At 47.7% G+C, this 15,025-nt stretch overlaps 1 protein-coding gene across 1 annotated transcript in view; it reads left to right on the forward strand.

The window, feature by feature from the left end:
* Nucleotides 1–1,534, forward strand: part of ANKRD33B (ankyrin repeat domain 33B) — a 38,914-nt gene extending 37,380 nt beyond the window's left edge. Inside the window, exon 4 of the mRNA XM_010571446.1 lies at nt 525–1,534. Coding sequence (XP_010569748.1) covers nt 525–1,375 — 851 coding nt within the window. The 3' untranslated portion in view covers nt 1,376–1,534. The remainder of the gene's footprint in view (nt 1–524) is intronic.
* The last annotated feature ends 13,491 nt before the right edge of the window (nt 1,535–15,025 follow it).

Genomic DNA, 15,025 nt, shown 5'->3' on the forward strand with positions numbered 1-15,025 from the left:
AGCAAGAAGGCAGGAGGGGCACAAGGAGTTGGGAGGGGACACAGCCAGGACAGCTGACCCAAACTGGCCAAAGGGGCATTCCATACTGTGTGACGTCATCTCCCGTATATAAACTGGGGGAGTTGGCCTGGGGGGATCGCTGCTCGGGAACTAACTGGGCATCGGTCGGTGGTTGGTGAGCAACTGCATTGTGCATCACTTGTTTTGTATATTCCAATTCTTTTATTATTATTGTCATTTTATTATTGTTGTTATTATCATTATTATTTTCTTCCTTTCTGTCCTATTAAACTGTGTTTATCTCAAGTTTTACCTTTTTCCTTCCAATTCTCTCCCCCATCCCAGTGGGTGGGGGGGAAGTGCAGTGAGCAGCTGCGTGGTGCTGAGTTGCTGGCTGGGGTTAAACCACAACAGTGTCGTATGTGACATTTTCTTGCAGGGATCTGCCTGATTCAACTCTGATCATAGCAACAAAATGTGGGCAGTTTCATTAAGTAACACTAATTGGTTTTCTTTTCTTTGAGGGGCAAATGTTCACGCGACTGACCCAAGCCGTGGACTGACTTCATGGGAATGGGCTTGTTACACAGGAAGATCAGAGTCTGCCTTCATCATGCAAAAGCTGATGGACAGGCCATGCCCGGAACAGTTTTGTGATCAATATAAACCAGAATGGCCAAAGATGAAGGAACTTCTTGCCAAGGCCGCAGAGCCAAAAAGCTGTTTGCAGAGGATTTCTGAGTGCATGAGGGCAGCTTTCCCATTCCGGTCTTTCTACGGCCCAGAAGAAGACGGGGTCCTCGACCACATGGTGAAGGTGACAACAAGCTTGGGCAGTCCTTTCATTGCTCTGTCGTGCCGGACTGTGTGCCCAGGGAGCCCACCTTCTGTGGGGAAACGCAGACTGGCTGTGCAAGAAATCCTTAGGAAGCAGAGAGCCGAGGAGATCCGATCTCAGGACAAAGATCACTTTAGCAGCTATGAGAAGCTATTTCAGAACTCCAAGGTCACACTGATCCCCAAGAAGAAGGACCGGCGAGCCAGCTTGCAGCCCATCAGCCTTGCAGTCTCTCAAGTGAACACCATAGCTACTAGGAAAGCCAGCCTCTTGCCGCTCCACCTACTTAGACGGAGCAGCGTCAGGCCGGGATTTGTCATCCCCAAAGTCCGTATCAGCAAAGCTCCTCCACCCACCTTCCAGCCAGAAAAGGCGAGAAGGAGGAGCAGTGCGAAGGATGACCCTTATTTGCAGATTCCCAAATGGAGATACAAGGAGCTGAAAGAGGAGCGGAAGAAGGCGGAGGAACAGGAGAAGAAAAAAGCAGCAGAGGCTCAAAAGCAGAGGCAGGTGTCTCCTGCCAGATGCAGGACCTGATTTAAGGGCAATTGCTTGGAAGGTTTTAGAGCCTTTAGTCTTGTTATCTGAGCAAGATAACAGACTGAATGCCTTCGTGCATGCCCACTGCTCACAGAGCTGGAATACTGAGTAATGGCCTTTAAGGTGCAGAAACAGGGCAAGGGCTATGCCACAGTGTGTCTGATGGTGGAGCAGGAAAGTATTTTCAGGTGGAGGACTTAATAAGTTTACCTGTCTGCTGTTGATGGGAAGTTTTAAGTGGTGCAGTCCTTTTGCGGTTTCCTTTTTTTCCAGTTCCAGGTGAATGACTGAGAAACAGCTTGAAAAACCAACATGGGTGTGAAAGGACCATATTTTGTGTTTGTTCATTTTGTAAGGGACAAAATTAAGGAGTTGTGCTTTTGACACTAGACATTCCTCCCTCTCCTTGCTTAGGTAGACATATTGCAAGGTTTTATAGTAATAATGTGAAGTTTAAAACATACCACAGTGCTGGTGGGCAGTGAAAATCCAGGTCTACAACTGCTTTGAATATACTAAGCACTTTAATTCCAGTAATCAAAGTTTAAGGCAGGATAGCTATGAAATTGTACAGCTCCATACAGTCTGTATGGATGCAGTTCTTAATGCTATTGTTTGTTCTGTTGAATATAAAAAGGGCCGCATATGAAATATTTATGTAGTTGAGGTATTCGCATCCTCTGCAGGTATAAATCAGGGGCAGGGACTGATTTCTTTGGAGCAACAGAGAAGCTGAGCTAATTTTTGCATGCTACCATCACCTAAGATTTGCTTCCCCCATTAAGTTTCCCTGTATCTGCTATCTGTTGTCTCCTCTTTAGTCTCAGGGAATTTTTTGTCATTGTGTTTAACTGTGAAATAAGGGAGGTGGTGAGCCACAGGTGGGCTTTTTTTTTAGGTTGATTTTTAAGTTCCTGTGAAAAAAACACACCAGGTTTATTGTGAGCCTTTCCAGATTATAGCCAGGACAGGAAAATTATGCAGCTTCCAGAAGTTCAGGCAACTTTCCCAGGTATTAAGTCCAGCCATATGCTATGAACATCCAGTCAGAGATGCAGTATCAGGCAGCTTGGCCACTAACGTTTGGAAATGGTAGCCAGATGTTGTTGGGAGCTGTGGTAGTACGCCTCTGGGTGCCCAGAGAGGGCAGTACCTCACCCCTCTGTCTCAACACTGGGAGAAAACCTTCCCTAGTACGTGAGTGCATCTCCAAGGGGCAGTTCCCACAGGTTGCTGCAGGTTCTTGTGGTCCACCTTAAGGCTTCGTTTGGTTTGACCAGCAGTCAGTCTGAATGGCATGCCAAACCCCAGCAAATTCTGGTAAGGAAGGGCTGTAAACCTGCTGCTTGCTGAAGAAAGACCACATTCATAAAAGTAGAGGTCAAACGCAAACAGCAAGTCACACAGCACGTGCTCAGGCTATGTTTTTGCTCAGGCTTTGCTCCCATTTGAAATGAAACATGCTGCGGTGTGTTCTCCTGACGGTGTTGCTCTGCCGGAGCCCAAGCAGACCCCAGCTGCTGCTGTCACCAGCTTCTCCCTTCAATTAAAGAGAGGGAAGATTTCTACATCCTTTACTCCCACAGCGCAAAGGCTGGCCACGGTCTCACTGAACTTGTAATGAAACTGTGCGTGCCATGGGAGAAATAAATTCAGTTGACTGAAAACTAGCACCCAGATTGGTATTGCTAGCCAGCGTCTGCGGGGTCAGGGTTATGGCAGACGTGTGAAACAAGGATTTTTCCACACAGCCTGTTCTTTGTACCTCTTGCTGGACTAGCTGTGCTGGCTAGACTCAGTTGCCAGGTAGCCCCCCCAGGTCAGAGTTGGAGGAATATGCACCCTGCTAATAAACCTCCCCAGCCCTGTGGATATAAAGAGGATTTTAGTCTTGTGACTGCATCAGCGCTGTGCAGTTCATAGGCACCAATTTTGTAATGGATTTGGTGTGACCAGAGTATAAGCTGAACTCATTTCTTTGCAGAGTAGGAAGACAATCTTTTAGCTGTCTGTGGCAAAGATATCAGGATGGATTTTGAATTGGTACACTGGATTGAATAGCTTAACTATTAATTTTTGTTTACTGCCAACCCAGTGTACTGAAGATTTAGCATTCAGATTCAGTACCTGAAAAGCGACCTGTGCTGCAGGTGAACACTTGAATTTGCACTCCCAGTATCCCTTGCAGGAGACATACAATTAACAGGTGCTCTCAGGGATTAATGTACAGTATGTTAGAATTAGGGGCTGAAAATGAAGCCTGTTTTCTAACCCTTTGTACTTTACTGTGCATATATGTATAAACGTGATATTTCCATTAAAAGAGGCACAAGCTGTTAAACTTATTTGGCGACCTTTATTCTTCAGAGTGGTTTGGGGATGCTGCCTTTCGCTTTTCAGTAGACCAAAAAGCCCACCCACTTTCACCAGTGGACTAATCAGCACCATCTGAAAGCAGTTTGGTTTCCCTGGAAGGAGCGATTGTGGGTTAACTTCCACTCCTTGTGAATTTTTCCCTAGGAGTAAAAGAAAACCACTACATTTGTCCCGACTTAGGGCTTTGGCTGGCCATCTCAGTGGGGAGAGAAGCTGTTGGCTTTGATCACCTGCGGCCACATTGCTCTGCTGCAAGCCTGCAGTCCCCTGGCATCCTTACGACTGCGTGGCTCCATTTTGTGCATCTCTGTAAAGCTTTGCACTTGCTAGGTTGGGAAGCGCAGGCACCGGACTGTGTCTCCTCATTGCCTTCCTCCCCTGCTGCCTCACTGCCCCCCGCTCCAGCCATCTTACTCCTCCTCTTCGTCACCATCCTCATCCAAAGTGCTGTGCCTCTCGTTTGTTTTTTTTTTATTGTCTCTCTGAAGGGTCTGCAGGTTGCAGTGGGCAAAGCTCCCACAAAATGTGCTTCTAGAAACCTGCAGCAAATGGACCATAGCAGGGCAGGAGGCACGCCTGGCTCTCCTCCAGCCGTCCGTCCCCCTTGAGCTGCTGCCGCTGCCGAGGATTTGATTTCTGTTTGATTTCAGCACAAATGGAGTGGTTTGTTTTGTGTTTTGTTGCTTTTTTGTTTTTTTTTCCCCAAGACAGCCGTAACTGTGAAATGCCAAGCAATACCTGCTGTACTTCAGATGGCTCCTGGTCACTCGAACAAGAGTTTACCTCCTAAAAAACCAGCATGGGAACCCTTGGGAGCACCTCCTGGCAGCTGGAGCCCCTGAGGGAAGGCAGAGGTGCTGCTGCGGGAGGATGCTCCCACAGAGGGGAAGGGGACACTGATTCCTGGGGCGGAGGAAGGTTTTCGACCTGCCTTCCTCCAGCGCCAGGCTGCAGTCCGGCACGTTAGCGGGAACGGTGCTCCCGAGCGTTGTGCGTGAATATGGAGCACAGGCTGCGTCTGCCTTCACGGCCACTGCTCGTCTCGGTTTGCTGCGAGCTTTGGCGTGACGGCCAGCCTCTCGTCGCCTGACGCTCACTCGCCGGGAAGCACCCAGCCTGACGGGCTGACTTACTTCTGCGGTAAGCCACAGGGATTTAATATAGCGATGGTGGAAAGCGAAATCCCAAGCGCTTCCCGATGCTCTCTAGAATGATATTGTGCTCTCCTCTCTGGAGAGCAATGGTGTTGCAAGGAGAAGACCACGCAAGTTTTTTCAGGTGGGAACGCAGAATTACATGCAATTGGCTCCTCGTGTCACTATGTATTAGTCATTTGGGTTTTCTTTATGCCAATGAAAACTGTTCCTTAAGCCTTGACAAAAATCCTCACTGGGCCTCTTCAATGAATGCCTTTTTCTTAATAGTCCTGAATGCTCTTGCTCTCCTGCTAAGGGACTGATTCTAGAGCAGCCGGTAAAAAACCACCCTGAATAGAAAAATGGCAACATTCTTTGAGGGTATTTCTTTTTTAAACACCCGCATTTCAGCAGGAAACTTCCAAAAGCTGTGACTGAAATCGGGACCCACTATGCAGGATATGCCACTTTGCAAATGGTCTGAACCGAAGCCTGCTCTTTTTTTGCCGTAATTCATGCGATGCAGCCTGGTTTTGCTAGGTCTGCTCGTTGTGCCTCATGACAAAAGACTCCCCAGTTTGGTTAGACACCCGGAGGCCGTAGGTGGGCAACAAGCTGGGACGGGCAGTTGGGTCCGTCCGTCCTGCCCACACATTCCAGCATTTTGCTGGATTAGTATTCTGCCAATTTAACGAGCTAGACAGAATGACGGGAGCAGGGAAGGGAAGGGGCAAGATGTCGTCGCCCGGCGCCAGCGCTCGCCCCGGGCTGAGGAAGATCTCCCCACCGCAGGCTGGGCCGCTCCAGAAAACATCCCGCCGTGTGACGGACACGCTCTTCATTTGTTATCTCTTCCGAACCCCGAGGAAAGGGGCTTGGACTGGTTTGCAGATGGTGAGGAAAGTTACAGCCTGTAAGTAGGGCAGAAAGATTTGTAGGAAATGGGAATTATCCTCACATTTTTCTTCCCTTTAAATTATCACAGGTAGAATTACAAACCCATATGGCCATTTGGTTCATTTAAAGAGCTGCTTCATTACTTAGCTAATTACTCACCCAGGGAGTGTATTCAGCAGAGAGAGCAGCTGAGCAGCCAGGCCACCATCTTCTCGAGGCAGGCGAATACTGGGCTGACAGTTCCGCACACTGTCCATATACAGTAAATTTTGCAACTAAATCTTTGAATTCCAAGTCACTGAAAACTGCTAAACTAGCGTTATCAGAGATAACAGTGGGCAGAGATAATCCTTGGAAGAGTGGACAAGAGGTAATGGAGGCAGTGAGGGGGAAAGAAAATATGTCAATGTCTACGGTGTGACTCTGATTTAAAACAAGATTGGCTTCTTGACCCAATTTTTTCTGACTGTTGTGTAGACAAGAGTTAAAAGCAGCCACAAAAGCTGCTCTGGTCTGCTAAGGAATATATTATTTAAAAAGAAAGTGATTCAATGTGAGCCTCCTTCAGCGTCTCCTCCGTTTCTGGCAAGATACCTTGCGCTCAGGGAGTGCAAAGGTGTTGAAAACGGTTGCTCAAAGCGTCGAGGAAAGCCAGTTTCCCAGCATTCTCTTTTGACACTTTTTACTCAGCAATGACTTTGGACAGAGTTATAAAAGATTTGCTCTGAGGTTGGGGAAAATGTCTCCAACAGCATCTTGAAAATAAGAAAGTCAGATAAACCTGTCACCCAGCAGGCTGGCCACCCGGGACCCTCTCTAGACAGTAGAGTAACCCGTCTACCAACACGTTATGAGTCAAGGTGAGCACAAAAATCAAAATAACAACCAATAACGGGGAACATCATTTAGGTCCTTCCCTGCGTACCTGTGCTAAATATGTTGAAGGTGCCCAGGCCTGCCCTTTGGAGAAGCAACGCTGGCCGGGGGAGCTGAAGACCAGAGGCAGAGTGGTGGCAGGCTGGCTGTAGGACACACACAGATCAAACAGCGAAAACCCGAAATCAGCTCGTTCAGAATAGGAAACGTCAAGCAATCGTTTTCATTATGGACATATTCCTTAAGTGAGTCCCAAGATTGCTCCTCTCTGTTAACAGGGAGGCCAAGAGGTCATTTCTAGGGTGGTGAACACAAACCAGGGCTTCAAATATGCTGTGAGGCAAAGGCTTCCTCAGAAATAAACCTCAGAAATAAAACTCCTCAGCTGCATAACTAACTCACACAGGGATAGTCCTGTATCAGCTCAGTTTGACTGGATCCCCCCCAGGAGCTGTAAAGGTTGTCTACCTGATGGTCCTGGAGACACCCTTTCTCGAGGATCTCCCCCCAGCCCAAATGAAAAAAAAAAAGCAAAAGTGCTCCTCATGCCCAGGTACCGTGTCTCTCACACCACCTCTGCTTGTGGAAGGTCAAGGGGGGATTATTTCCAGGGAAAGCCGGTTTGGAAAGTCCACCAAGGAACAAGACAGGGAAATTGAATTCATGGTCGTAGTGTTTGAAGTGTTTCTGACCACAGCTTTCAAGTCATCCAAGTAAACAAAAAATATAATATATTCATAGATACCTCCAAAGGTATTACAGGCTGTCACAGTATTACAAAGGAGGCCTGGCGAATGCCACGTGGCAAATGAGAAGGGCCAACTCCTCTTGCTTTGGAGAACAGGAATTTTCTTCTTCCTGGAGAATTCTGGTGTACAGCTAAACACAGCATTAAGGAAAAAAAACCTCATAAACTCTGGACCCTTTTTACTTTGGCTGTGGAGCTGCTGACCACTGAGAAGCATAAATGATGTCAGTCAGAGCTATGCTTAGACCAAGATGTGTTTTATAGTGCTAAATACACTAAATAAGGACATCCCAAACTTGGCAAACTGAATGCCCCAAATCAGTTCCCTACCTATAAAATACCTATATAATTAAGTTATATTAATTATACATGGTACTAAATTAAACCACACCCACAAAACCACCTATTGGTAACATAGTCATACATATATGTCATTCATAGATAAAGTAATAGATACTATATGTATATAACATCTATATATATTCATATAGGTTTAGAAATTTAAAAAATATATACATATAAAAAGCCTCTCACCTCCCAGTGATAATGTGAAGCACTCAAATACGTTAACGATGGCCGTCTCTAAGAAAGCTAGCGTTAAATAATTGTTCTGTAAGAGGAACAAATCATTCAGGGTATAATATGGAGGCTACAAAGAGAAAACAGACCAGCTGCCTTTTCACTGAACACTGTGGAGCGCTTGCATGGGAAGAGGCAGGGGATTCTGTGAAAAATCGTACTTCATCGGGTAATTAAAGTTATTATGCATATTAATTTTGCCTAGTCAGGTTTAAATCTGGCACTTCTCTCGGCACATTTGAATTTAAAATGTTTGTAGCATTCTTTTATGGCTGCAATACTGTGCAGAGGTTTGTGGATAATTAGTGGGTCAAATGCTGCTGTTTCAGTCCACTCCTGGGAAAACAAGAGGCTGGGAAAATGGGTTCAGGTGGTTCCTTTTCCCCTTCCCGTCATTGCGGCTTCCCCCATGAATGATAGTCTGCTACTTTGCCCAAGCCCTTCCTCCCAAACAAATAAAAAATAAACAGAAGCCCTCAAGAGGCAGATGTGAAAAATCCTGGATGCACTCAGTGATTTCTCATAAGGCACTGATCAAACGGCGAGCTCTTGTAAATGTGGATCAAGGAAGGGGCACAGGAACATCCCTGCTCCATGTGCGTGCCTGTGGTATTCTTACTTTTGCTGCCACAGTAACCGAAATCTGCTCAGGGCAGCGTTAACCACCAAAGGTGCTTTCTGAATCTCGCTACGCAGCCTTCTACTGACAGAGCTGATAAAATATTTACTTTCCAACTGCATCCGGCAACGGGAGCTAAGGTTTCCTCGTGCTTGCTGCCATCAAACCGAAGGCGGCTTCTTGCAGGAGCCGGTAGCGTGGGGATGCTCTGCATTCTTGTGTGACAGTGTTAATGGGACACAAATCAATAAGCGATGCTGTTAAGCAACGGCCCCACTAGAAGTTCTGTTCCAAAACAAGGTGAAACAGCGTTTCAAAAGAATATACAAACGTAGTTGTATTGAAAGCAGGCGTGCTGTATTATCAGCTTGGCTGCTTTCCCAGGGAAGCGTAGCGGAATAGTTGTCACTCAGGATTCACCCAGTTTCCACGCAAGGGATATGTGGTCTTTGGCCACCCGGTATCCTTTTCCAAAAGCTGCAGTCGCAGCCTCCTGAAGTGTATCATTGTAAGTGAAATAAACCAATATTTGTTTGGTAAGCAATAGAATGGAACAGACCAGTCATGTTAAACTAAATTTTGCTTTGTTTTGCTCTCGAAAATTTGTTTAGCAAACTCAAATCTGACTAACGTGCTGAGTTAAAAAAATACTTTGTGGATGTTTTACACGGTCACCTTTTCACCTGTGGTTTGTGAAAACCGTGGGTTTTATTCTTCATATGATTGACTGTATTACCCTTTTTTTTAACGTTCGTGGGCATAATGAGCAGTGTTTGCCTGTGGTTTCCCAGCCACCACAAGGCCGCCTTCTGCAAGAGCCTTTTTAGCTTATGTAGGGTTTTCTGCACCAGCACTCCTGAGAGTCTGCATCTGCTCTTTGCTAGAAGAAACTGTGTCAGCTGGCGAGCCACGAGAACCAGACTTTGTCGTGGGACAGCGGTCGTCTCAGTCACGGTGACTGATGGGCACTAGTTTTCATTGTACGCTGGAACTGGGTTCTCCACGTTGTTGGGTAATCACTTGCCCAACAACTTGCCCATTTATGAACCTTAAATGCCCTGAACTGCCTTAGGGTTTCCATGACTGATAAGCTATTGTGCTCAAGAAAGCCAAGGATAAAGCACTGGACTTAAACTGCGTGTCAGCTGTCCAAAGAAGAAATAGCCACGTATCATGGCGAGGTCTTGTCAAAAACAGTTGAACTGGTCTAACTGAAAAGTTAAGCTGAACGAATGTGCACGGGCTCTCTTGGGTTGGCTTTAATCAGGCCACTATTCACTTGACTTAATCAGTCAGAACCAGCTTGAAGTTAAAGCGATGTAAATCATCCATCCCGAAATCGGAGTTTCCACCCAGAGAGCCGTGGCAGTTTAACTAACCGGTTTTCAGCGGGGAGTGCTGCCCTGCCGCTGGGCCCTATCCTGGCCCGGGGGAGGCTCTGCCCTGAGCTCTCTGCCGGCCCATTCTGGTTTCCTTCCACCTTTCATTTTCCCAACAGGACAGTCTGGTACTTCTTTCTCTTCTCCAGCTCGTCGTTAGCGAGCTCTTGCATACACAGCGGAGCCAATGGCACCTCCTGGGGCAGTTCAGTGCCTCTTGCTCACCTTCGGCTAATTAACACTCTCACTTTCATTAACGTGGCTCGCAACCGCCGGAGACCCTTCCCCTCGCACAGTCCCAGCACCACGCTGCAGCTTCGCTCCACCGTTCGGATTTGGGAAACTTCAAACCCCCGCACGTGGCGCTGGGTGAGAACCGCATCGTCACCGACCTCCGCAGAGAACTGCTCTCTTCCCGTCAAGTAAAACACTGGCTTAATCTTTAATTCAGGGCTGTCTTTTGAGGATCACAGCCCCAGCTCAGGAACAAAGTGAGCCTGACAACCGTTGGAGGCAGAAGATGAAATATTAATCCATGCTTTCGTGACATCCAGGCTGGATTATAGTAATTCCCTGTCTGCAGGTCTTCCCAAGGCTGCCTCCTACAAAACACAGCTTGTACAGAAGCCAGCCATGAGATTTAACCATGTACTGCAGCAAACAGCCCACCTCCCAGACACTAAGCTTGGGGCTTGCTTGGAGACCTTTGTTCCTTCTTTATCTCCAGGTGTGCTCTTCAACTGCCAGGTGTAGAGCACATCCATCGTAACTGTAGCTATTTTTAGTCACTAAAAAAAGTCTCAGCTTCAGGATGTGTCTACCTGCTCAAGAAAAAAAAAAAACCTGCAGAAAATCTATAAACATGGTAAGCAAAATCTACAAACATGGTAGGCAAGCTCTGGCTCTTTCGCTCCTAAGCCCATCATCCCAGGATACAGGACATGTGCTATACTGGTCGCCCTTCTTCTTTTAGGGGATTGAGTGGTATTTCCTCAGGGCAAAAATTAGTTAAATTGGAAAAGCAACAAAATCAGGCTGTTGTGAAGAGCTGTGTTGTACACCAGTCAGCTAGGATATGACTAAAGTAAAGAGAATGTGAGGTTGGATGAGGGAAAAGAAACCAACACCACAAGGGGAGACAGCTGAAGAAAACACTGAGGGAAGAAAAGAGATTAAAGGCAACATCACCGTCCGGGTATTTCCTGGAGCATCAAAGTTGTGGCTGTTCTGTGCTGCCACATGCTGGATCGAGGGCAGGGCTTGTTCCAGCCAGAATTGCTTGTCTCTCTGTGCCTCAGTTTCCCCATCAATTAAACAGAAATATTTTCCTAAATCCCAGGTTAACTCATAAGGTCGGCTCTTGGTTATCAGGTAACGAGGGAAAAGGGCGGGGGGGAAACCCCACAGAAACAAAACCACATAATGAAAACTATGTCAAGCGAATGGAGCACGTCATCTCTTGGCTTTGGCAAACCACGTGAAGTTCTTTGCAGATGGCAGAGGCAGTTTGGACGGCAGGGGCCAGAGCGGAGCCTGGGGCGATCCCGATGGTAGTCTGCAGATGTCGACTGATGGTGAGGCCGGACACATCCAGAACGTAGATCATCTGCTGCTCACGGCTGGAGCTGAACCCCTACAGCTTCTGAAGGCAAAGCAACGCGAGAGTGCTCACGCATTCCCCACGGTATAGATATATACCACTAAAGGTATCACCCTTCAAAACCCATGGAAAAAAAGTAAGTACTTCCCTTGGAGTGACAGGAAGCTGACAGTCTCTTCGGCCTGTTTCTCCCACAAAGTGCTTTCCTTAGGTAAAGGAGTATTTGCTGTACGGCAAAAAGTAGACCGAAAGCTTTGCCTAGAAATGCAAGACTAAAAAAGTTTTGCATCATATACCACCATCACACCCTACTTTTCTGAAGACTTCCAGCTTTTGGAGATTCCAGTGGGCTATTTAACAGATTTATGAAGTTATGAATGAGAAAGCCAGGCCCATGCAGTCTAAACGCCATTAAATCCCTGTGTCGCCATTTCCCGTTAGCTGGGCTTTTCTGAAAGCCTCATGCCAGCCGAGCAGACACACCAGGGAACGACACTTAGCAGGAATTTAAATGAACCCAGGGCAGGAGAGGAGAGGAGGCAGAGGTGGCAGCAGCAACCCGGCAGCAGCAGCAAGTCAAACAAAGCCAATTTCTAATTTAACAGTGATAATCCCCCACCAGAGTTATTTAAAAAATCACATTAATGTATGGACATGAATCTTCTCATACAATTGTGGGTTTGCACCCACCTGAAATAGTCTTTGGATTTCTAGGCTCAGGGAAGAGCAGAAGAAAGCAGAATTTCCTTCGCTCATGGCCTGAAGGTCTCTCCCCCGTGCCAGAGCAGGCATGCCAGTCACGTCAGTTATCAAACCCAACCCAACCATGTGATAATAAAGCTTATGAAATGAGTATGAGATGCTCTGAGCACACATTGATAAATGCTTTTGGAGAATAGCAGCTATTTCACTACTTCTAGTCTGGGCAAGATTGCTTTTTAAACAGGCTGTGCAGTGTTCAAGCATCAGCTTGTCTCAGTTCCTTTGAACTTGTCCTTAAACGTAGCTGAGGCAGCTGATGTTTGGATGGGATTGTAAAAACTTCCCCGGCACCGAGAGAAAGTCACGAGTGAGCGTGAAGCAGAAGGTGGTAAACCAGGTACTGGGGACACCACAGCCGGCTGAGCCCAAACCCTGTCCCAGGCTGGAGGAAACACAGCGCTTTCTCATCCGATTCATACAAAGTTATTGAACTAAATATAAAAATAAATACTATGGTCAGTACAGTAGTCAGACATCTTATTTTGATATGAACTTGATTGTGTTTTACCCTGCTTTCAGCTTCAGTTTTAATGATACTGCTAATTGCCAACTTTGGGTTTCGGAGCCAACAATCCCATTAAGACGCACGAAGAGTCCTTTTTTCTTAGAGAGAGTTTCAGGCAGCCTGCAGACCTGTGTATTGATGCACTGGTTACACTGGTCACATTTTCAAGATAGCATCAAGAAAACGGTAGCGGTGGGAAGGAGCAGAAGTGGGAATTCTTGAGCACCCAGACCCCTGCAGCAAGGTCTACACCTGTGAAATACTTTGGGAGCCGCTCACACCTTTCCTAGGATTCCTTGCAAATGGTTTCTGCTAATTTCAATTATATCGGCATCTTTCCTTCGAGATAATATCTGCCGAGTTAGGCAGCGAATGCTGGGATGCTGGCAGGGCATGTAGCTATTTAAAGGCTTTTTCACATCTGTTTTCACAGGCAAGCCCTATTAAACTGTAACAATAACTGCATGCATTTTACTGATAAGCAATCAATTTCCATGAAAGATAACAAAAGCTTCCACTGAAACAGGCTAGAAATCCAGGTCCCTTCAAATCTGAGTCCATATTCTAAACACCACGCTCTAGGCACCGCTGTAAACTCTGCTTATTGAGGGACTCAACGAGTGCTGTCGTTGGGTTCCTCGTAAGCATCACCGGCAGATGCAGTCGCGTGTGGTGTGTCACCCCACCTGTTTTCTGTCTGCTGCAAACTGAAAACACACCCCGTGGTCCAGAAAACGCTCTTGTTCCCCCCTCTCCCGTCAGCTCCTCGCCAGCAACAATCCCCGAGACTCCCCTGCAGAACGGTGCCCGACGGCTGGATGCTGCGGCTCACCAGGACCGCCCCAACATGCTGGGGCTCCCCAGCTGCCTGACCCCCCAAGACCACGCAAGGCAACAGCTCTCCGAACTCCTACGTCAATAACATTCGGGCGTAAACCTCGGAGACCCTCACCGAGGAAGGGCGCAGAGATCACAGTCCGGTCTTCCGCGCTGGTCTCTGGCCAAGACCCGGGGCTGCCCACCGCACCCTCCGTACCGCTGACCGGGACGGAACAACACGGGGAGACTCACCTCTGATACGAACGGCTGTCGAGAGCACTCAAAAACACTTTCTGATACTTCATAATCTCTTCTAGGCTTTGTCGGTGCTCAAAGGCAGCCTTGAAAACTTTTTCTTTGAGTAACTCTGGTTTTTAACCCGATGTACAGATCTCTGTCATGCCCAGACTCTCCCAGCTCAGCCGACTCCAGGGGAAATTTCTGAGCAAGCCAAAGGCACCTTGTCGGCGTTACTGTTTCTCCCCTTGCTGAGAGGCCGCCTATCCGGGATGTCGGCAGCAGCGGTGCGCAGCCAGGAGCGTGCCTAGCTCCCTCCAGGAGCGCAGCTCCAGCGGTCGGAAGTTTCGGGGAAGCGGGACGGGGGAGTTTGAGACAGCGGTCACCAGAAGACTGTGCAAGACAGCGTGGTGACCTCTTCTGTGAGACCCTAAGGGAAGGGCGAAGATGGGATCTGGGCTTACAGAAAGGATGAGGCCAGGCAAGCGAAAGCCGCTCGGCACTCACACGTGTATTTCTCCCTGTCGCAGCCATTGCAGCCACAAAAATATATGCTCGTGATTTGCTTACTCCCAGCACCTTAGACAAAGCAGTCTTGCATAATTACGTGAGCTGTATTCACTTCTGAATGGCACCTTCCTTAAGAGGTTTCATTTCTGCTCCTTCCAGCCCCAACTTCAACCTTTCCAGGCTGCGTTTCCAAGAAGGCTGTAGCATTTCCCTCTCAAAATATCAAGGCTAGATCCGCCCAGCCGCTACCGTGATCTTTCGCTACTATCTTCCCCAAATTATGTTCATCTGCTAAACCAGCCCTCGGTGAATCCACAGAAAACGCCCGTGTGACTCTCCGCATTCAGCGGCGGTTTTAGGGAGCGAAAAGCTCCACGTTCAGCTTGAGGGCTCTCCCGGGATGCTCTCCCAGCCCCTGCTTCTGGTCACCTCCCCACAGCTGGACCAGCTCTCACCTCTAAGAAGCCTAGCCCACCACAGAACAGCACCAGTCGCTCTACCAAATTTCACCCGTGAGTTTGCGAGGCACGCGGAGGAGCCCGGCCACGGCGCGGCATGATGGCCTGTCCTTGAGAGCGGCAGCACTGGAAGCGAGATGCCCGCA

Source organism: Haliaeetus leucocephalus, unplaced genomic scaffold (genome assembly GCF_000737465.1).
Source record: "Haliaeetus leucocephalus isolate CR32 unplaced genomic scaffold, Haliaeetus_leucocephalus-4.0 Scaffold328, whole genome shotgun sequence".
Classification (NCBI taxonomy): domain Eukaryota; kingdom Metazoa; phylum Chordata; class Aves; order Accipitriformes; family Accipitridae; genus Haliaeetus; species Haliaeetus leucocephalus.